This window comes from Taudactylus pleione, unplaced genomic scaffold, assembly GCF_031769625.1.
Source record: "Taudactylus pleione unplaced genomic scaffold, aTauple2 ptg000517l, whole genome shotgun sequence".
Lineage (NCBI taxonomy): Eukaryota > Metazoa > Chordata > Amphibia > Anura > Myobatrachidae > Taudactylus > Taudactylus pleione.
The window spans coordinates 3054817-3078224 of record NW_028284919.1 but is presented as its reverse complement, the minus strand read 5'-3'; the positions used below and the strand labels follow the sequence as shown (position 1 = coordinate 3078224).

The 23408-nt window shown below is 42.4% G+C and overlaps 1 protein-coding gene across 2 annotated transcripts in view; it reads left to right on the top strand.

Annotated features, from left to right (window-relative positions):
* Positions 1-1339: 1339 nt before the first annotated feature.
* The window catches only part of PAXIP1 (PAX interacting protein 1), a 59501-nt gene continuing 37432 nt past the window's right edge, over positions 1340-23408 (top strand). The window contains exons 1-4 of one of the 2 annotated variants that reach the window (XM_088450361.1): positions 1340-1647; positions 6678-6731; positions 11357-11491; positions 19943-19986. In XM_088450361.1, coding sequence (XP_088306487.1) covers positions 1567-1647; positions 6678-6731; positions 11357-11491; positions 19943-19986 — 314 coding nt within the window. In that variant the 5' untranslated portion in view covers positions 1340-1566. The remainder of the gene's footprint in view (positions 1648-6677; positions 6732-11356; positions 11492-19942; positions 19987-23408) is intronic. The other variant, XM_088450362.1, reaches the window with a different exon arrangement.

The following is a 23408-nucleotide window of genomic DNA, read 5'->3' as shown; positions in this document are numbered from 1 at the left end:
CGGCCCCACTTACCAATAAACACAGCCAACATTGCACCCCTACATAAAAGTTACAGGTAGTGAGTAGCAATTTGTGATAGACATTTATAGATACATACATACACACAAAAGCTGTCCACAGGCACCTTGTTATATCATTATTTCTTACAGCAGGCCCATAATACAGAAGTAGTTATCAGACCGGCGGACAGCATGCCGCCAGTCTGAATCCCGATCGTGAAAGTCCAACACAGGACTTAAGATAGGCGTCAAAATATCGACGCCCATCTTGAACCCGACGCCAGAGTCCTTAAGGATGGCAGCCCGAACGAGGTAAGTCCGGGGCACCATTAGAGTTAGCCGCAGGGGGAGGTGATAGGTTTAGGAAGCATAGCTGGGTTATGTTTTGAGAGGCGAGGTTAGGCACTAAGGGGGGAGGAGGGGGGGGGGGGGTTAGGCTACAAGAAGGTAGGGTTAGTGGGAGATGGGGTAAGGGTAAGTATGCTTACCCGATCCATCGGGATACCACTTTTGGTATTTTGACATACAGATTCCCCCTTAATATATGCACGGTGGCATCAAGTGATGGGACTATTAATATGGGTCATCTAATGGAAGGTTTGGCTGATGTAAAACTCAAATAAATATCAAAACAGACAAATAACAAACAGGCTCCGTAGAGAAGACAACGTACAGCGCCGGCGGGTGTGAGCGGCGGCGGCGGGCCGGGAGCTCCCCCGGAGGGTAATCGGTATATACACAGACAGAGCTCCCCCGGAGGGTAATCGGTATATGGACAGAGCGGCTGCGGCGGGCCGGGAGCTTCTGTAGCAGGTGGACGCCATGTGTACATCAAACAGGGAGGCAGATACTGAGGACCCGACCGCCTCCCCCGTCGGCGGCATCTGCTCCATGAAGCTAAGCCGGCGCCCCCGTGCCACACTCCAGTTCCCAGCGACGGAGGCGCAGCTAAACAGTGTCCCATGCAGGGTGATAGCGTCACCGCAGCCGATGTACTAGCACTGCTGCTGGCAATAGTCCGTCACGTCGGCGGCGCCCGGCCCCACAGATATCGAGCAGCTCACCTGCCCATAGCCTAGAGGGCGGACAGAGATGACAGAGCCCGTAACCCGCTCGGGAACGAGCCGATGATTACGCATTTTCTAAGCGACGCTTCCCTCTGTGGTTATAGGATAGCAGCTCCGAGCCCCGCCCCCTACTTGGAATGTACCATGTCTACACGAGGGGTGATCTCCCCTCACATCAGCCAATATACGGAACTTTAACCATTCTGAAGAAAAACGCCGGCTGTCTCACAGGGTTTGTCACGCTGACCGCGCTCGCTGACACGGAGGGGAGGCACAACGGTAGAACGCAGACGTCCACAGAAGGACATAGCCCGCCCGGCCGCCCCTACCCCGGCGCTGTATGGTTCATGCCGCGGCGCGATCCCTGCATCTTGGTCACCGTGTGGCGCTATCCCCTTGATCCTTCACTGCTTCCCGCCCGAAAGTCACCGGCTAAGGGGGGAATGTACTAAGCTGTGCACGGCTCAGAGTGACCCCCTCACTCCCGGCTTCCGCCGCCATGGCGGACTCCGAGCTGACGGTGCCGGAGGACATGTTCAAGGATGTGAAGTTCTACCTAGTGGGGGACCTGGATCCACAGGTAGGGGGGGCCGGGGGTTACGATGAGGTCGGCTGCTCCTGGTCCTCAGGTGCCCGTTACCGTCTCCGCGGGGAACTTCCTGCTAATGAGACACTGGGGGGGGTGCAGGGGCCCCTGTGGCTCCCAGTGTCTTCTGTCTCTCACTCACTACTCTTATTGTTATGTAGGAAAGTTCTGCTGCTCCGCCCTGTTCCCTCCCAGCCTGGTGTAATGTCCCGGCAGTGTATGTGTATGAGGCGTGTACTAGGCAGCTGTCACCTGGGACATCACATACGGGCAGGTCACCCCCTTCATGTGGGGTTGTGTGTAGATCAGTCTTTGTACCTGGAAGTTGTCAAGTGAGGGTGGTAGTGCAGTTCCATGCCCATAAAGGCCACCACAAGAAGACATTTGTCCCTTTGCAGGCTCGCTTTGCTTGCTACAGGATTATGTTCCCCCTTTATGTTCACGTAGATGGTGGGTAATGACATTGGACAGTAGCTGATGACGTCGGGGTTCATCTACGGAAGGTGGTCTATCTACAACCCTTCAATGGGGCAGCAGGTGACTCTATCGACCTCGTCTGTACCCAAAACTGACGTCTGAGGCTCTTCCAGTGGAGCCTAGTTTTAGGTTGGCCCTAGCGCAAGAGCCAGTTCAATAATGTGAGATGTAGCGCACAGCAATACGTTATCCTATGGGGCAGCATAATTAGATGCACAATTTAGGGTCAAAATCTGGGCAATTCAGGGGGCAATGAAGGGATCTGATGCATCTGACGGTTTAACAACAACACGGGCATCTCCCACACATCACCCTTATATGAATTGACCAACAAAAATCTCTCAGTTACTAATGAATCGCTGTATGAATAGATGTTATTACGTGCCTATTGGTTTACCTGTATGTGTTATAATATTTTGTGTAATATATGTGGTTATGGCTAAGCTTTTTTAGAGTGGCTGTTGAGCGATATGCTGAACACAAGGCCATTCTCCTCTACACTAAATAAATGATTAATTTACCCAGTGTTGTGCTGTTTTGTGCCTGGGCAAATGATACATTCTGAAATAATGTTTATTATCAGTACACTCACTTCTAAATTATTTAACTCGCCTATGTGCAGGAAGATGGTGTTTGTGTCATGACATGTTTAAAAACACCTATGATACTGCAAGTCACATTATAGTAACACATACAACTTTTATATAAATCTGCTTTTAAAGACTTGTTAAAGAGCGTACACACGGTCAGATTTGTCAGACTTGTCAGATTTGTCAGATGAACGACTGAACGATTAAACGATTTGAACGATTTGGACGATTTGACCAAAGTTTTGAACGATTTGAACGATTGAACGATTTTTGACTGCATTAAAATGAATGGAATCGTCCAAGTCTGACTGCAAACCCATCAGATGTCAGATATCGTTATCTGACAAACGGGAACGCGCATCGTTGATCGTCCATCGTTCAGGCATGTCAGATATGAACGATTTTCCTTCAGATATGAACGACTGAACGATTTTTAAATCGTTATCGTCCATATCTGAAGAAAAAATCTGATCGTGTGTATGCACCATTAAGCTGTTGTTTTGCTTTGTACATTACATGTTTGCAGTGTAAAATGTATTGCTACTGGATATTTATTTTTCAACAAACTTCCAGCTTGGCATGTTTGTTTACATTAAAAGTACATTTCTCATTGTAAAGTTTGACAAGTGTATTTTAAGATATGCACTGTAACAACACCAAATCCTGAGTCCCTCCATCGGCTATGACCAAATACACCAGAACCTATTTCCTGGCCACCTAGTGTTGGTCTCCTTATTGGACACCCTAGCATCCCCTTTGGTATCTTAAGCTTATTTTTACACTTGAAGAAATATTTCTTAATTAAAAAAGTGCTCTTTATTGTAAAACAGTTAAATCAAAATGTCCACAAATGTAAATAATGGCAAATTAACATAAAGAGCAATGGTGACTGGGTACTTGGTCTTCCTTTTAATTTAACAATTTCCAGGGATTTGCTCTTTCTCCTTCTATCAGGCAAAAAATAAAAGGCCATCTGTCCCAAGCATAACCTCCTGTAGATGGTCATACAGAAGTGAACAGGTCTCTACAAAGAGCGGTATCAGAATGGAAATCTAACCTGACTGTGCTGGATGATAAACTTTGCCACATAGCGAAATTTAAGAAACTCTAAGGGACGGGCCACTGGTATTCTTTCTGACAGGAGTTGGTCCCCAGTGGATTTAGCCTTTGTTGGTAGTGCCTAGGTACACTGCTTTGGTCACATATGCTCAAAGGGGAGGATTCAGTTGTTTTTCGATGCTTGTAGCTTTCATCTAAAATGCCAAGAGCTAGTCAATTGTTTGTGCTACCGGACGCCTATCACTTATTGCGGATTTCTCCTCCTTAGGTGTGAGCAGAAATCTGACTAAGGTAGGGCTTTTGATGTTTTAACTGCAGCACACCTGGTAGTTTGGATGGGAAAAGCCACTTTACACAGCTAATCCCGATGCATTTGGGGTGCAAGAATGCGTCACTCGTGCCCACTTAGTGTTGAATCTAGGTCCGGCGGCAGGCAGGGCGCCGGACCCAGAGCAAGGGCACTTCCGCACGCACCCAAAAAGGGGGCGTGGGCAAGGAAAAGGTGGCGTGTCTTTATGCTGCGTCCCCTTTCCGTCACTCTTGGGGGCGTGCCCGGCACTTACGGACGTACCGTGCAGCCCCCAAGCGCCGCAGTCACTGATGGATGCCGGGTGACCGCTGCTCTGCCGTCTTCTACATTTGCGGGACACTGCGGCCCACGGGTGGAGGACAGAACCCGCAGGCTGTTTCAGCGGGGCGCTGCGCTGGAGGGCAGGGTGCTTTCTTCCCTTCAGAAATAGGGTAGGGTGCGGCGCCCTGCTGAAAACAGCCTAGTGGGAATGCTATCCACTGGCACAAACAATTAAATAGCTCCCGTCACTTTAGACGAGATCTACTGGCGTCCAAATACAATTAATTTCTCCCCAATAAGTTAATAAATGGCTGAAGGGTTTTTTTTTTTGCCAGAGTAGTCCTGATTAAGTTTAAGTGATTGTGTTCAGATTTATAAACAAGCTTGTGAAAACAGACATGGGATATTACTATTTTGTATGCTTTTATTAAACATTCTCTAAAGCTGGGTACACACATAACATATATATCTACAGATGATGGTTGTTCATACACACTGAACAGCCATCATCTGTCTTCTGACCACGGGTCCCACTGTCTGGGGTTCGTGTCAGGCCACCTCCCTGCTGCCCCTGCTTCAAGTGTACAACAGGAGGTCGGCAGACCGCCCATACACAGCATGATGCCCCAATGTACCTACAGATGTATTGGGCATCGGCTCTGCAGCAGAGCCAACGCGATATGTCTGTGAACGACGTCGTTCAAAGACATATTGCTGGTACACACTGGCCGACGGGCATCCCATATTTTGGGTGATCAATTGATCGGCCTATATATCTGCCAGTGTGTACCCAGTAAAAAACAGCAGCCTTTTTATTTATTTTTTTAACATCCTTTTGAGTTTTTTTTTACCTGCGATACGATAATGTTTAATTCTATGCCAGACTAGAGTTTTGTACAGCGTTTGCATAGTCCGTGCAAATATTAGATGTTGCGCACTCTCTCCCGGGTCTAAGAAGGATAAAGGATTTGCCATTTACTTTTACTGCCTGTTTCATCTGTACTTGGCTCGCATAGCCAATCACAAACTGTATGGACACATTATGTAAAACCAATTTTTTCGCAAACCTGCTGTTTATCTTGTATCACCTTTGAATGATATAGACACTGTGGAGCTGATGATGTTGAATGTACACCTGTGGGAGAAAGCATATTGTGTGTTTTTTGCACTGCACATGCCCCGCAGCAGCGTATGCGAGTATGGGCAATGCAGCGTTTGAAGAGGCGTAATGGTACGTTCTCGTGTAGGTAAACTTCAGTGAGGGTGTGTGGACCCAGGTGCGGGCTACGCAGAGTTGGACATGAGCATAGATGCTCTTGTTTGCCGGTGTACCTTTTACACTTAGTACAAGTGCACACTGATGATGACTTGCAGCAAATCGAGAGTATGGATAGGCTCACTGCATACAGGTGAATATATGTATATTTACCGTACATGCAGTCCGAGAGAATAAATGCGCCCAATTTCATTCAAGCTAAGCGTCAAGCCATGTGTTATTTTATAGTTTGTCCTTCCTGATGGAGAAGTGAAATATAGTATAAAGGATTAATCTGTTGTTGTTTTTTTTATACCACTCTGCTTTGATGTCCTTGCAAACAATGTTTACATATATAAAAAACTGCATCCCTCTTTTGTAGCATTTCTAAAATACAAATCAAAAATGTTTCTAAATGACAATGCTATAACATTTCTGGAAACATTTGACATTTTTAGTAGGGCATTATCTTTACTTTAGCTATTATACAACATTTTACATGCGTCTGAATCTGATCATTATTTTAAATTACACATCAAACATCAGGGTTCTTATATAGCACTTGCTGGTGTGATTTTATTACGACATGGCATTGAGCTGAAAAGGAATGTTTACTATCCACCAGTTTGTCACAGTTCCAGAGCAACGGTGGCTTTGACCGATCGTTTTAAAAAAGGCAATCAGAATTACTGCTAAATGAGTCCTGTTTAGCATTAAATCCTATTGCCTTTTTTAAAACGATCTGTTAAAGCTGCTGCTGATAGGTGGCATTGACAAACCGAAGGACAGTAAATCTACTGATAGTAAATGCACACCTATATAATAATTATAACCTATAACTAATTGTTTGTAGTCTACATGAAGTTACCCACTCCTCTTGGTCTCCTTTCTGGCCTTTTCCCACTAGATTGTAATCTCTCCTTAGTAAGGTGCTTCCTACCCATTGTCTGCTTTTATTTTCTCTACCTTTTATGTCTGTTATTAATGTATGTTCTGTCTGCTGTTGTGGAGCACTGTGGCACCTTACAAATCAACACTGTAATAATAACAGAATGTACATATATATTCTCAGATCTGGACAAATGTATCTGAAAACCAGAGACGAAAGTTAGAAGTCAGCAAGTCTGTAAGAATTTTTTTATTTATTTTTTTTGCATTGGCCTTTGTGCAAAGAGCCTGCACAAATAATTCTCACGAACCAAACCTGTTTGTATTTTTGTTTTCTTATGCATGACTATTTAATCATAGCCAATGTAAATGTTTAATAATAATGTTTCCTTTTAATGGATTAAAAATAAATCACATCTTCAAACCTTTGAGGGCCCTAGAGTCTCAGCAGTTTCTTTTTCACGGCACCCTCTAGTCCAATTTGTTTTTTTTATTGAGGTATTTGGCAAAGTCATTGCATTTAAGAAAATGGTGCTTTATCTGACTGTTCAGTTATGTGTTGGCGGACACTGTGCCCTTTGGTTAATCCCGATGAAGTGGTTGCAGGACCTTTTTAATTGTTATTACCCCTATATGCCCATAGTTCAAAACCACAAATATTTTTCTTTTACTCGCTTCCTTTTAGAAAGGTCAGCCATTTTTAAATAATGGCAGACAGAGATTTTCATATTTGGAGGCATTTATGCAAATATCTCAGGACTGGGAGGTGGTAGAGTCTTAGGACAAAACCCATTCTTCTCAGCAAAGTCTGGGCTACATTTTTCATCATACATTGATTACCCGATCACACTTTTTGATAATTGAAAAAGGGAGCTCAATCATAACTAAATATTTCTGAAAATGTGACTTTGAAAAGATTCATTATCTTTGCTTGATAAAAAATCTCAGGTTTGTTTGTGTGAGGTACATTTATATACACTAGTAATTTTTTGTTGTCATTTGCTGCAATTTGTTAGATATATATATATATTTTTTTTAAATAAAACTTGTTTGTTTTTTTAAATTGTACCTGTTTTAGGGCTAAATATCTGTGGTTGGCAACACAGGAAAAAATATATTTTGTGGCTTAAGTCAAGGTCTATATGATACTAAGCTGCTGTGAAAATTTCAAGTTTGGTAATGAAGTGGAACTAGAGTTATGTACCAAACAAAACCTTTAGATAATGCACTATTGTATCATCTGTTTATATCCAAATCATTATCCTATTCCTTAGTATTTTAGGGTTTTATCTTTTCCAAGACCTATTTTTCAATAAAAAATAAATGCAGAATAAAATTATCTAAAAAAATTTATTTTATTAGGTCGTCTAATTGTATACTACTTGGGATTTCAACTTTTCTCCAAACATGACTGATTCTTGTAATGCTTGGTATAATTTTTATATGGTTGAATAAATAACATCCTTTGCCTCTCATCCTACTCCACATTGTGCCCATAGTGTTCCCTCTATATCCGGTGACGGACCATAGAAAGGGCACTCTAGCGTTTCCAAAAGGGGGCGTGGTCACAAGAAGAGGGATGGTCTTTAAGACTCACCCCCTTTTCATCACTCTTGGGGGCGTGTCTGGCACTTACGGACATGCCGGGCTGCCTCCAAGCTCTGCTTTATTTGCGAATAGATGCCATGCACATGACATCTATTTACCGGTGGTGATCGCTGCACCGCAATTTATCTCACCCACGTACACTGCGGCCCACGGGTGGGGACGTCACCCGGCATGTTTTAGCGGGACACAGCCAGAAGGTCAGGGTGCATTCTGCCTTTTTGAAATCGGGCAGGGCGTGGCGTCCTGCTAAAACAGCGTAGCAGGAACACTAGCCTGTATCCACAGGCAAAAGTTGTCTTGTATTTTCTGTATAATACCGCCTTATCGAAGGCATTTGTTTGGTATGTAACTCTAGTTCCACTTCATTCTGAAACTTGAAATTTTCAGAGTAGCTCACTATCATATAGACCTTGACTTGAGCCAAGATTTAAAATAAAATCCTATGTTGCCAGCAAGAGATATGATACAATGGCTTTTGTGCCTCCTTCTAGTCCTGAGCTGTTAGCATAAATACCTACAAACATGAAAATCACTGTCCGCCATACAGATGGCTACCATTTTTAAAAGGCCATGAATTAAATAAAAATACTTGTAGTTTTGGACTATTGGCATACATGGGGGGGTGATGGGCAAAAAATGATTAAAAAAAAAAATGGTCAAGCAACCACAAAATTCAAAATTGGGTCAGTTGGGATAGATTGATCCCCTTCTGTTCTGTTTGGCTTCTGATTGGCAAAACCAGTGCTGGTAGCTGCCAATCACATTGATCAGAAGAGCAGAATGATAAAGAGGAAAGAAGTTGAAGCCAGCAAAAGGAGGTGGGGGATTTTGAAGAGTTTTGTGTAAGTGGGTTGTGGGAGGAGATGAGGGGATGAAAAGAAGGGGGGAGCAATGCATAGCATACACAGATGGAGGGCTGTGGTCAGATTCACATACAGATTGGAGAGAGAGGGCCTGACTCTGGTGTGGATGCTGTGTCTGTTTGCGCGGTTAAGCAATTTTGGGGGGGGGCTACTTCGCATGTCCGAAAAGTCTGAGAAACCCTTACGGCGCATGCATACCACTGACTGTAGTCAGAGGCCACTGTTGCGAACAGTCAATTGTAATAAAGCTGGTGGCTGAATGCTATGGGCGTTCCTGGGAGGTGGCCTGTAGAGATGACATGGGCGTGTTATGTGAGTGTCAAGGGCATGTCAGTGAGAATGCAGGCACGTTCAGACACACAGCCGCAGCTAAAGAGGCCATGATTAAAGAAAGTTCAGAAGGCGACACTGTGCCAGCTATAGGGCGTCGTAAATGTCGATGATCAAAGCGATGCTGCACAAATGGTGAGGGGTTTGAGTTCAGTTAATTTCCACTGTCCACAGAGTTTGTATATTATCGCAGCCACGGCGGCGGCATTAGCGTCCACCTCTGAATCTGTCACAGACACTAATACAAAGATTATGGCAGACACAGACTGGATGGGACAAACAAGGGATTGGGATAAGATTCTAGAAGGCAGCAGACCCTACTTACATTGAGGCCTGCTGTCACTCTGCATAGGAAGCAATAAGGAGGAGATCTACCAAGGAGGGGATTGCAGGGGGGGGGTGAGGATAGCAGAAATATTATAAGCCGTGCAGGCTGTATAAAGGACCACTTGCTGCCTCTCTAAGGCAACAGGCCGCATATGCAGTACAGACTACAAAAGATGTCAGCCCTGTAAGTGCCTTGGGGTGACGTGGCAGCCAATTTTGGAACCACTGGCTTATTTCGTAGGTTGTCAAATGTGATATTCGCTCGATAGTATATTCGTGCCTTACTTTTAAACCTAGTTAATTCTGCATACCATCTCTTTTACTAGAGTGAAATCATAGCAGTAATGTAGTTATGCTCCGTGAGTTCAATGTACTACCGGTGGAATACTCTGGTCATGCAATTTGTCACCTGAAGCTTTTGGTTGCATTAGCTCAGGGCTATCCCACTGATATTGGACAGTTGGTACTCCAGCAGTTATGCTACCCTCTATGCTTTCTTATGGATTGATATTTGTTTTCTAGTGAATTCTCGATCATATTGCAAATCCACGTTCAATTCATGTCCCTTTTATTCAGTCATTTGGTTAACTGCAACTCTCATCTGCATTGATTTTTGTTTTCCAGTCTTTAGTGTATATCGGTTACTGAGGTCAAACAATTCAAGTATTTGACCTTATACTTCATTTCTATACTGAACCACATATAGATTTTCGGCTAGTGTAAAAAAAAAACCTAAGCTTCACAAAAGTTAGTCTAGACTCGAGTCTAGACAAAGAAAATATGTACTCTCAAGTGGGCCCTTCCTTAATCCAATTTGCCCCTCCCTCACTTCCAACATGGCAAACGAGCCCCGTTCCTCCCTTCCACACACCTTTTTACAGAGAGCCATGGTCTATATAATATATTTTTCAACAAGGGTATGGTAGAGATGTTTGTAACTTTTTTAAGAAAAAATAAGCTTTATTACAACTCTTCCTTAGAGCTCTATTGGATGTCTAGTCATCTAGCACTGAGAGCAGGAGCTTTATTGGAGGGGAAATAATATTATATGCAAACATTTTGTTATTCATTTTTAGCTGCAACCTGGTTAAAAAAGATCTGGCGACCATGCACATGTTTGTCAAAATATATATATTTTAAAATACTGAAATGCCAATTAATTCCTTTTAAAATTACATGTGATGAATTATATTATCTAATGGCTCTTTCTTCACAGTTTATAAATGGCTTCCATAGGGATCAGTATAATCAGCGTAGGAGTAGGTATATGTTTGTTTGGCATCATTCTCTTAACAGTTCTAGGGTTGTAAAATGCTCCGTGCGAAAGCTATTGCTGCAGGTGTTTGAACTCTTATGATCATTAAATCCTTCTCCTTTCATATTTAAGGCAGCGATACCAGAAGTGCTGAAAGCCTTGTTCATGGTAGATCCAATGGATGCCAAAGATACATACCATAGTCTGCTTTTTTACAAGCATCCATTTGAGGTCATTTGCAGCTCTCTGTGGGTGAATATAAAACTACCCATGTAGAAGCATTTTATGCAGGTGTTCAGCAAATATTGAAGCGGTTCATTTTTTTTTTTTTTTTTTTTTTTTAGAATTTCAAAATCCCAATTAATTCTTTTATTCTGCCTTTGATTTGTACTTATTTAAACACATTCTGTGCCGCTGAAAATTTATTATTTTTTTTGTTTGTTTTACAAAGTTGTAAAAAATATTTTATTATTTTAATAGGTTGTACAGATGCTAAAAGCGGGAAAGGCGAAAGAAGTGTCCTATAATGCTTTGGCTACGCACATTATTGCAGAGGATGGAGACAATCCTGAGGTTGGCGAAGCCAGAGAGGTCTTTGATCTCCCTATAGTAAAAGTAGGTGATTATTTTTTAAAACTACAAGATATACAGTTTCAATAAACACTATTAAATTGATGGGGAGCCATAACGGTGTAATGTAGAAATGTCGCTGCCTAATCAAAATTTTCAATATACTTGTATACAGTATACATGTTGAAAGACTTATTGTAGATAAATATTCACTAGAAACTAGTCAACTGAGAGCAAGTTTAAGATTTAAATGCTTTAATTTAAATTGTATCCTGCTGTTTAGGTTGGTATAAAATGGAAGCACATTGAAAACTAAGATGGAGGGTGAATTTCCATGAATTTTGAACAAAACTGATTGGGCTGTTTAGTTGACTTTTAGGGCATGCTGGGACGTCAGAGGAGCGCTTACTGGCATGATATTTTAAATTTGCCTTATACGGTGAGCATATGCTATACAATATAACTTTCTTTTTCGGTGTCCATAGGGATACCATGGGGATATTATGGTTGGAAAACCAGGCACCAAACAGTTAAAGCTTCTGCTCTCAGAATGCTCCGGGTCCTTCCCCATATATATACCCCGCCCCTAGCCATATGACTTCAGTTGTTCGTTTGGTGCAGCAGGATCAAGATGCACCTTTGTAACAGGGGGACTTTACAGAGCAATCCTAAGCTTTTATTTTATGTTTTCTGAGTCGTCAGTGTCTAGTGTCTGAATTAAGACGCACATACTGCAACTCCATGTACCTCCGCCGGGTCGCAACATCAGTATTTGTGCTGGTGATTTCGGCAGGTCGAGGCTGAGCTTGGCTAGCAGCAATGCGGCGACCTGGACTGCACTGGATCCTTGCAGATGTCAGGTAAGGCAGTTCCTCGCTTACGAGGAATCGCGCACGGCACTCCTTGCTTCTGGTGTCAGAGATGCACCAGAAGCCGCTCCTGTCAGGGCCCGGAATTGTCCGCATCCTCACTACACCAGCCGGGGCCTTATCGTCTCTCGCCGGGGATTGGCAGTAGACTCTATCTGCTACCACGAGGCCAGCATACCCGGCTGGTTAACACAGCTTAGGGGAGGTAGGCGCTCCCCCGGCAGCTCCTCCCCCGACTTAGATGCAGTCCCTATGAAGGGTTTTGCGCTTCTGGGTTGCTCCACCTACCCTCCATTTGTATATGAGACGCTCACGGTCCAGCTCAGTGCGCCCTGTAGCTGCTGGTCTCAGGAGGGTCTGGGTCAGTCTCCCTGTATACCTCTACCTTGGCATTGCTGTAGTTTATTTAGAGCCAATTGTAATTATACTACATATGCATTTTATGTGACTGTTTGCTAGTTGCTGTATTGACACTGTCTTTAATTTTTCTCTCAATCCTCTTGGGGTGGGGGTTTCTTTCTTCACATTCATTAAGATATTTGTGAAGGTGGTCACATTGCATTGTTACCTTTATACGTATGTATGCTAAGTGTAAGGGGTTAAGGCAGGTTTTATTTATGACTGTCAGTTATAACTATCACTGCTATTGCTCTATTTGACCCTCAACTACCAGGATGTGGTAGGGGTTAAATTGTACTTCACATTTACTTGTGAAGACTGAGCTGCCCATCCCCCTCTCTCCTAATTAATTGGAGACACTCAGCTGCAGTTGATCATGGAAATGTTTGCTGAGGGGAGATTTGGTTTCGCTCTCTGAGTATACCATTCTCCTAGGACCAAGGTATATAGCACTGGAATCCTACCAACTTTTTTGCTTGTATAAGTTGATTCAGTGCCTATTTGTATGCATTGCACTTATATCCTACCAATGTGACTGCAATTTAGTACCCATTTGCAAATATATTTATATGCATGTAGATCCTACCAAACTTATATGTTTATTTGTTTAGGTAGTTGATTTTAATGTCCTTTTGCAAATATCATATATGCATTTTATGTGACTTATATATATATATATATATATATATATATATATATATATATATATATATATTTAGCAGAGTTAGCATATTTTTTTTTTCTTTTTCTTTTTTCTTAACGCCCAACTACCTGGTTTAGTCACATTGCATTGTTAACCCTACACTGGTTGTAGGTTACTTGCAAGTATTTCCCATGTCTCAGGACAAGGGTAAACATGATACTGTTGTCCCTGTGCTGGTTTCATGTAAATCCTGTGCAGTTGGCCTCTCAGGATTTCATACAGGATGGGCTGTGTGTTGATTATTATACACCACAACAGTCCACCTTGCCAGCACCTGTTCAGGGGTCACCTTGAATGTCCTCCTGGTCTCCGGTAATGATGCAGTTAGTGGACCGCTTATCAGCCCCCACACTGCCTCCCACTTTGGATTACCCACAATGATTACAGCCTAGCATTCCCGCTAGGCTGTTTCAGTGGGGCGCCGCGCCCTGCCTTATTTCTGAAAGGCAGAAAACACCCTGCCCACTAGGGCAGTGCCCTGCTGAAAAAGCCTGCTGGTTCTGTCCTTCACTCGCGGGTCGCAGTGTCCCGCGGGTGGGGAAAACATGTCCATAAGTGCTGGGCATGCCCCCAAGAGTGACTAAAAGGGGACCTGCCATAAACACGCCCCCTTTTCATTGGCCACATCCCCTTTTCAGGCGTGCGGGCAGATGTGCCCTAGATCTACGTCCGGAGTCCTGCCTGCTGCCGGACCTAGAGTGAACACGAACAGCCTGCTATGTTTCCTCTTCCCATACATCCTTCCTGGATATGGATGGTTATGTCCAGAATCTGGCTTTTATCATCTACCTATCTGCATATGTTACAGGCGAATAAGGCATCAGCCGTCTAAGCGTATAGGTGGACTGCACCATCCCCTCAGTCCACCCCGCTTTCAGATTCTGATACATCATCTGTGGAGGCAGGGGATATACAGGTTTCTCACTCTGGGCCTATCTCGGAGAAGAAGAGCGTCATTCGTTAGTCGATGTTCCTCTCTCTCAGGGGCAGTTAATTCAATTCTCATTATAGAAGATGATGTACCGGCTCCTAAAGCCTAATAAGCCTGGTGTTCAGACACCAGAAGGTGATTTAGGGGTCTATTTACTAAGCAGTGTTAGGAGACAGTGAAAAGTGATAAGGTGCCAGCCAATCAGCTCCCAACTGTCATCTCACAGGCTGTGTTTGAAAAATGACAGTTGGGAGCTGATTGGCTGGCACCGTATCACTTTTCACTCTGTCTCCTAACACTGCTTAGTAAATAGACCCCTTAGGCTGAATTCCTCAATCTGAAAAGGTCACTGAGTTTATGGGGGAAGCATGGAACACTCCAGATAAAATGTTCCAGATTCCAAAAAGACTAGTGTCTTTTTACCCTCTCCCACAGGGAGAGTGCATTTGGTGGGAAATCCCCCTACTAGGGATTCTTACTTGATACCTTCCTAAAGGGTTACTCCCCAGAAGGTTGTTTGCACAACTCTCCCATCAGATCCTATCAAGGCCATTCATGCCCTGTTAACTTTACGGGTGATAATCCCGGATTCCTTTAGCTAACAAGGAAGGAGTTCTTACTCAGATTTGTTTTTGATTCAGAAGATAAATGGATCTCATTGCTCTATTTTGAATCTGAAATCTCTACAGGTTCATCCATGTGCCCAAGTTCCGTATGGAGACCATACTGCCAATTATGCTGGCAGTGGACCCTGGGGATTTCATGGTTCCCTAGACATACAGGAGGCATATCTGCATGTGTCTATTGCATTATTGCACCAAGGGTTTCTGATTTTTGCTATTCGTCAGCAACATTACCTTTTGCCTTTTGGTCTGTCCACAGCCCCTCGGGTGTTTACCCAGATAATGGCGGTCATGATTGCTCATTCAGAAGGAGTCAGGATACTGTCATATTTGGACGACCTCCTGATATTGGCAGTCTATGGAGGTTTTACAACATCTCCAGCTGACCACTGCCTGTATACAGGAGCAGGGCTGGAAAATCAATTGGGAAAAAGTCTTCCCTTTCTCCAACACAGCAGATGGTACATCTGGGGGTGCTAATGTATACCCTGTCATAAAGGATCTTTCTACCAGTGAACATGTTTTTGGCTCTACAATTGCAGGTGCGCAAGTTGCTCCGCAATGAGACGGTGTCCATTCACTCAGCAATGTGGGTCCTGGGGTTCCATGCTATCCACCATCAACATGGTGGAATATGCTCAGTTCCATTTCAGGCCTTTACAAAAATGGATTCTCTCCAGGTGGAACGGACAGCATCGTCTTATAAGGTCTCAGAGGATCCTTCTCACTCCAGAGGTTCGTCACTCCCTCCTAAGAGCAAAAGATTTTATCTAGTTCTGTAATTCAAACGATGCTTAGGGCATGGAAGTCTGCCTCTGCCCACATCTATTACAGAGTTTGGTATTCCTTTGGTCAATGGTGTTGCCATGGGAAATTTGATCCTAAGATATTCAGAATTTCCAGGGTACTGGCTTTTTCACGCGGGATTAGACAAAGGTCTACACCTGGCCACTTTTGAGAGTTCAGGTTTCTGCATTGTCGGTCTAGTTTCAGAAGAAGATTGCTTAGTTACCAGATGTTACAATTTTTTTTTCCAAGGAGTTTTGCGAATTCAGCCTCCTTTGTTCCACCGGTAGCACCGTGGGATTTGCCTTTGGTTCTTAAGGGACTACAAACTTCCCCATTTGAACCTTTTGGATTTGAAGTGGTTAACAGCAAAGACACTTTTTCTTGTTGCTATTTCTTCTGCACGCAGATTCTCTGATTTGGCAGCGCTTTCTTGCCACTCCCCATTTTTCAGCAGGATAAAGCTGATCTTCGTACAAGGGAGGGTTACTTTCCTATGGTAGTGTCCCATTTTCATGTGTATGAAGGAATTGTTGATCCAGCTTTTCAGGCTCCAGACCTTAGGTAGGTGAAACCTCCCTGGATATAGTTCGTGCTCTCCGTATCTATGTGGAGTGTATAAACTGTTAGAAAATCTGATGCTCCTTTTTGTATTATGGTTTTCACAAATGAGGATATTATATGGTTTTCACAAAAGAGGATGGCCAGCTAGTAAGCAGACTCTGGCGAGATGGCTACACATGACTATCTTTCAGGGGTACACACAGGCTGATCTCCCTGTCCCAAGCACGGTGACAGCACATTCTACTCTGTCTGTAGGGCCATCGTGGGCATTTAGTCGTGGTGCCTCTGCTGAACAGTTGTGGTCTTCTGTCCACACTTAGGTTTTTATGCCTTTGATACTTTTGCCTTTCAGGATGTTTCCTTTGGGCGACGAGTTCTCCTTTCTGCTCAGGAGCGTCTCCCACCCTGGGGGATCTGCTTTAGTAGAAAAGGGAGGGGGTTTAACCCCCTATTGTTCCTCAGCACACTGAATTATACTTGCAACAATATATGAACACTATATGGTAATAGAATTTTAGAGATATTGGTTGCATGTATTTGCAAATGCATGCAACCAATATCTCTGAAGTTCTATTAGCATATAGTGTTCATACATTGTTGCAAGTATAATTCAGTGTGCTGAGGAACAATAGGGGATTAAACCCCCTCCCTTTTCTACTTGGTATGACCCCTCCCTTTCATGCACCTGAAAAGTGCTACCAGATTGATTGAGCAGCTGCCATTTTTTTATTTGTGGTCATGACATGCATGAATGAGCCAGCATTAGCAGGGTATGCTGGTTCTAGTAGTGCTAGTTGGAGTTCCATGGGGTGACTCCCAGGTAAGCTGGCTCTCATTTGGATGCATTTATGTATGTGCCTTTATCATGAGGCCTTTCATTTTCCAAACTATATATGTGCCTTTATTATGAGGCCTTATAATTGGTATATATTAAATTTGGGGTGAGCATTTGGGCGTAGGGCCCCCGAGGCTACTCTGGCTGGGCCCCCTCAAGGCATCACCACTTAATACACAGTTACTTTTTCACATCACCTTTTATGTTTGTTTTTTATTCATGTAATTTTTTCACTTATATTTTAACCTCTTTTTCAACACTTAATGACTACTTGCACACATCTATACTTTACACTGCACTGTCACTCTTTTTCCATTTTTGTGTGATGCCCTGGGGGGGTCCTGGGCTGGACTTATTTTGGGGTGCTCTGCACCCCGGACGTGAACCCAATAGTGTTAGGGACTGCTAGTGACAGAGAAGCCGTGACATGGCCTAGCAGCTTCCCATGTATTTGCAAATGCATGAAACCAATATCTCTAAAATTCTATTACCATATAGTGTTCATATATTGTTGCAAGTATAATTCAGTGTGCTGAGGAACAATAGGGGGTTAAAACCCCCCTCTCTTTTCTACTTGGTATGACCCCTCCCTTTCATGCACCTGAAAAGTACTACCAGATTGATTGAGCAGCTGCCATTTTTTTATTTTTTTTATTTTTGTTTGAGATCTTCTTTAGGACATCCGCATGGTATCCCTGTGGATCCCTATGGACCCCGAAGAAGAAAATTAGAGTTATGGTAGTCTTACCTAGATAACTCCCTTTTTCTTCGAGGTCTATAAGTTCCACTGGGTACCCACCCTGATGCACCTGGCTTAATTTGGTTATATTCTTTCAGTCACAGATTCCATCATCGTATGTAAGAGTGTTTCTGGTGTACGATTGTTCTTCCTTCTCCTCTTTCCTTCTCCTGCATTGAGGCTTGTTAACTAAACTGAAGTCCTATGGCTAGGGGCGGGGTATATATGGGGAAGGACTCGGGGCATTCTGGTAGCAGAAGCTTTAACTATTTGGTGCCTGGTCTTCCAACCATAATATCCCTGTGGTACCTATGGACCTTGAAGAATAGGAGTTATCTAGGTAAGTCTACCATAACTCTAATTTTCTTGTATACATTTGTGTTTTTTTATTATTTGCCTCCATTTGTGCAGCATCTCTTTATTAATATTATTATTATCATCATTATTCTTATTATTACTAGTTATTTATATAGCGCACACATATTCCGCAGCGCTTTAGAGAGAATATTTGGCCATTCACATCAGTCCCTGCCCCAGTGGAGCTTACAATCTATATTCCCTACCACATGCTCACACACATACACTAGGGTTAATTTTTTTTATTGGGAGCCAATTAACCTACCTGTATATTTTTAGAGTGTGAGGAAACCCATGCAGACACAGAGAGAATATCCAAACTCCACACAGTTAGGGCCATGGTGGGAATTGAACCCATGACCTCATTGCTGTGAGGCAGTAACGCTAACCATTACACCATCTGTGCTTTATGTACTATAGAATTTATATGTACTGAAGTGCTTTGTAATATCAATATGAATGAATCAATATTGTTTTGATAGTAGTTGACTTTTTTGTCATGTAATAATACAAACGTGAACTGTATAATGGTAAGCCTGTTGTGTAAATCATAATAATGGACCTTATTCAAAGTCAGATGAAAATGCAACAGTGTCACAGCTGCTGCATAGGGGACTGTGAATTGCAGTTAAAATGGACAGCGAAAAGTTCAAAATAGCTTCAGCCCTGATTTAAGTTACACACTGATGAAAACTGCATCTGGCCGCAAATGTTAAAAACTACCATTTACTGTATGTATACACAGTAAGTCAGAAACTGTGTTTTAAAAGTAATTTTACACTGCATTTCCACAAATAAAGAATGCTCCACATTCCTCTGCGGAAGGGGAAGCATGCACATATATCTACACGTATTGTCATTAAAAAAAATAATAAATAAATGGACATGCGTCTGGTTTGTTTCAAATTTCAGATGCTCCAAGTCCCTTGGTCGCTTATTATCTGCAGCATTTGGCCATTAAATGTAATGTTTCCATTTTTTTTTAACCGATTTTTACTACTTGTAGTGAAGCTTCACCTCCAGACGTAATCCACTCGCATCTCACCCATGTATGTGAAGGCTAGGGAGCTACTGTTGTAAAGTTGCCTATGATGCCAACTCTGCATAGGTTGTAAAAAATGCGCCTCTTTTTAGACGTTATGTGATTCCGTTTGCATCCAACTCTGAATATGGTTCAATGAAGAAAGGAGGACAAATGTGTAAGTGCAGTTCTTCTGTAGATAGTATTATAGAACCTTGTGTTTGCAACCTCTAAATGCTGGGCAGACAGTGTGAAGAAGAGTGTGAATTGTGGGATAGAAAATGGGAATAAATAGTAACATGTTCTCGTCTCTTACTTGCATTGCTTAGTGGCCATCCCAACTTGGAAAGCTGAATGTGTCCGACACATGCTCATATTATATTGATATCAGTCATCCAATGTCTTTATATGAGTTGGACTTGAAACAAAAACATCTCCAGAACCACTTTTGCCTTCTCCAGTAATATATTTTTAATGATACATTTGAATTACCACAAGTAGTAAATGGTGGTAGCTGGTAATTTTTTTTTTTTTTTTTATTTTCACTGTAACTTTCTAAAATAACATCCTGTGCTACGGTGTATTGCTAGCTGTTGCTTTTTGTAATACTTTAGTGAACCATGTATTCTGAATTCTGCAAGAAGATCTAATTACTTTTTTCTTCTACAGCCCTCGTGGGTCATATTATCTGTTCGATGTGGAGCTCGTCTTCCGTATCCTTTAAATTGCTGTTCTCATTTATAAGTGGATTTGTGTTTTTTTGCTTTTACATTCATGTTCTTGTTTAGTTCCTGTTTTCCTTTAACAATAAATGTCGGACGTCTTAGACTTTTTACTTGAAATTGGCATAGAAGCATTAGATTAGGCAGAGTTCTCCAGTGATGCAGATCAAAAACCGTTTTTGCTGTGTACAATTGTCTCATGTTTCTTTTCGCCCCCTCGCCATTTTCTTCCTTAGTCTAGAGAATTGATTTGTGATGTATGTTGGTAAAAAGAAAAGTGTATTGTTTAGGATATGTAATAGTAAAATCCATACAACTTCTTCAACATATAACTGTGCTAAATTCATTTACTATTTTGCGTCCCTGCTTAGTGTTTCTTCTAGGATGGGCAAGGCGGCTCTTGGCTCGCCAGTGGTTATTTCATCTGAACTCCCCGGCCACCCTGCGGCTGACGGGTGGGGATGGCTGTTTCAGTGGAGCGCCGCCAGAAGGGCAGGGCGCATTTCAGCAACTCCAAATCGGGCAGCATGCGACGCCCCACGGGAACCCTACCTGTTATAGGGGACATCTCCCGATAAGGGCTGTCCTTTGCGATGACAGAACTTCCGGGTTTATGACCCAGGAGTCCTATCTGCACATTGGCAGCCGACGTGCTTGAGAAGAGAAGCCCAAAGCATTCTTTTAGGCAATGCCATCTATAGATTTTGTGCCTAACGGGTCCAAGATCCAGAAATTATCACATTTTGCAGCTTGATACATATAGGAATACCGACAAAATTGCAGTTTTCTGAGTTTTGACGCATTTTAGCCTTGGTACATTCCGTCCTAAGTGAGGACGCCCAGTTACACCTGTTCGGTTTGTGTATGACTCTGGCTTGCTTGCCCTTAGTTGGATATGCTTGGTTTTGCATCTTGTACAGAACAAAAACATGCAAAATACGCTATCACAAATAGATGTACATTCAACTCTGCATCAGCCCCTTCATCTTCTAGATTGTAACATGTCTGTTGGAGAGTTAAGCAGATTTGAATGCTTGGAATCCAAATCTGCCCAGTTAAGCCAATAAAAGGTATTTCGATGTCCCTGTTTTAATATTGGAAATGTCAGTGAGTGAAAGCCTATAGCAAAGTAAAAGCCTATATGTTGTATGAAAGGTACACTAGACCTGTTTTACTTTGTTTTCCTTTTGTAGTGGTATAATATAGCAAGAGATAATGAAATTATATAGCGGGAGTTTATCGAGCTCTTAAAAATCACTAGTCATCCACACTTTAATTTTGGATCTGCAAGGCATTCTGTAAAGCGGTGCTGTAAGACATTGCTGTTTTAGCTTTTGGATATCCTGAAATTCCCATATGTCAGCACTTGAAAATTTATAAGGGTGAAATAATTTATAAACTAGCTGCAAAAAGACAAAAACTGGACCCCTATTCTAAAATAATATCATGCACTATAGTAATAAACCAGGCACATAATAAACCTTGTACAGTATTGTGGTAAACATCTAAAACTCTGCTGGAACAGTTTCGTACCGTCTTTTGCATTATAAATAATGTATACAAGCGTGAAATTTAAGTTATGCAACCATTTATCTTTGTGTAAAACGAAATTACCTGTCATTCTGATGGGACAGATGGGAACAATGTTCCAGTATGCAATTATTATTTTCAGATAGATATGTTCAAGAACAAGTCAGATGTTTTATGTTCCTAATTATGAAGTAGAAAATATATATGTGTATCTGTCAAGGATCTGTTGGAAGAAACCAGCGCTCCTGCAAATTTCTAGGGGCAAACAATTTTCAAATTATTTATACACAAACTAGAGGTTGCCCTCAATGGCAGGAATTTACAATGGTCTAAATGATTCTAGTTTGGAAGTCCTAAAGGATAATGGAAAAAAAATCTTGTGTGCTGTAATTGCTAAGATAGAAGTGTTCTTTAGCCGTTGCCTGATGTCCTGTACCTGTTTTGTTTTATACGTGATTGTATTGTTATGATTTGATTCTGACTGATACTGAACTGTATTACTTTACCTGGGAGAAAGTTTATGTATCAAGTTATTGAGCACTCCCTGACTTCCACCTAAGGCTACGTTCTTAAGCTTATCTGGTCTGATACATGGGAAACTGTTAAATGTCGAGTTTCAAAAAAATGCTATATCCCAGCTATAGAGTGACATGAAAACTGTGTGACTTACATGTGTCATTGATGTCCCTTTTCCACCAAAATGCTGGGTCCGACCCGGGTTTTCAAACAAGGTTCCAACCCGTGATGACATCATCTCATCGCACCTACTAGCTCCAATCAGTGGTTTTCAGTGTGACCCAGGTCTGATAACCCGGATTGCACCCTGGATGGTGCCGGGTTCGACTCTCGCAGTTACCCGAGTAAGATTCCCAGGTAACTCGACACGGCAATTTTTCTCAGACCCTTTCACACCAAACCTATACCCGGGTTGCCCGAACAATAAACCCAGGGTAAAAGTTTGGTGGCAAAGGGGTATGCAAATTTCTGGCAGCTTTAGACTGACTTGTATTTTGTTTTTGTTTTTTTGTATGTCAAAGAAACAAAATAAAGGTTTAAAATCAGCCATCTGATACCACCCTAAAACACAGACCGTGTTAGGTACATTGACGTGAAAGTGCTGGTGTTTTTGTATGATTTAACACTGATCAAAGCAAAGGATGTGGTTGTCACAAGAAACAGAGAAGAGATCTATACTAACAGGCATCAGTAGTAAAAACAAGCTTATTAGAGATACCTTGAAGGGAGGTGCCAAGTAGCGAGCAAGTTTACATTAATTTAAATCATAGGCATTTATTTATGATCTAAAGTAGCACACTTTTAAGGATGGCGGGTGGTATACATTACTTATAAGCAAGCTGTATTCTTAATAGTTTATAATTAATAATTTTTAATGTATATTTAGAATGTGTGCCTGAGAACTGCTTTAGTATAGAATAATTAATGTGGTGGTTGATTATACAAGGGTGGTTCAGTAAATAAGGAAACCTCTCATTGCGTAAATTTATTCACCTCGTACATATATGTTTAATCAATAGTTTGGCCTTGGTACAGATAATACCACATCATTTCCACATAATCCCGGCATAGAAGAAATCAGTGTCAAGCGCCTGAAGCCAGGACATGACTGCTTGCTGAACTTCTCAGTTTGTTGCAAATCACCCTCCACCCTGGTGGTTTTTCAATGGCACAAAGAGATGGATATCACTCTGTGCAAGGTCAGGGCTGTAAGGAGGATATCTCTGTACCTCCCAATGGTAGTGCCATAAACAACTCACGAGTGTGGCCTGCAGTTATCGTGTAGCAATATGATGCCTGTTCGCAACAACCATGGTCGTTTTTTAACGAATTGCCCTCCACAACCGGCTCAATGTGTCACAATTGTG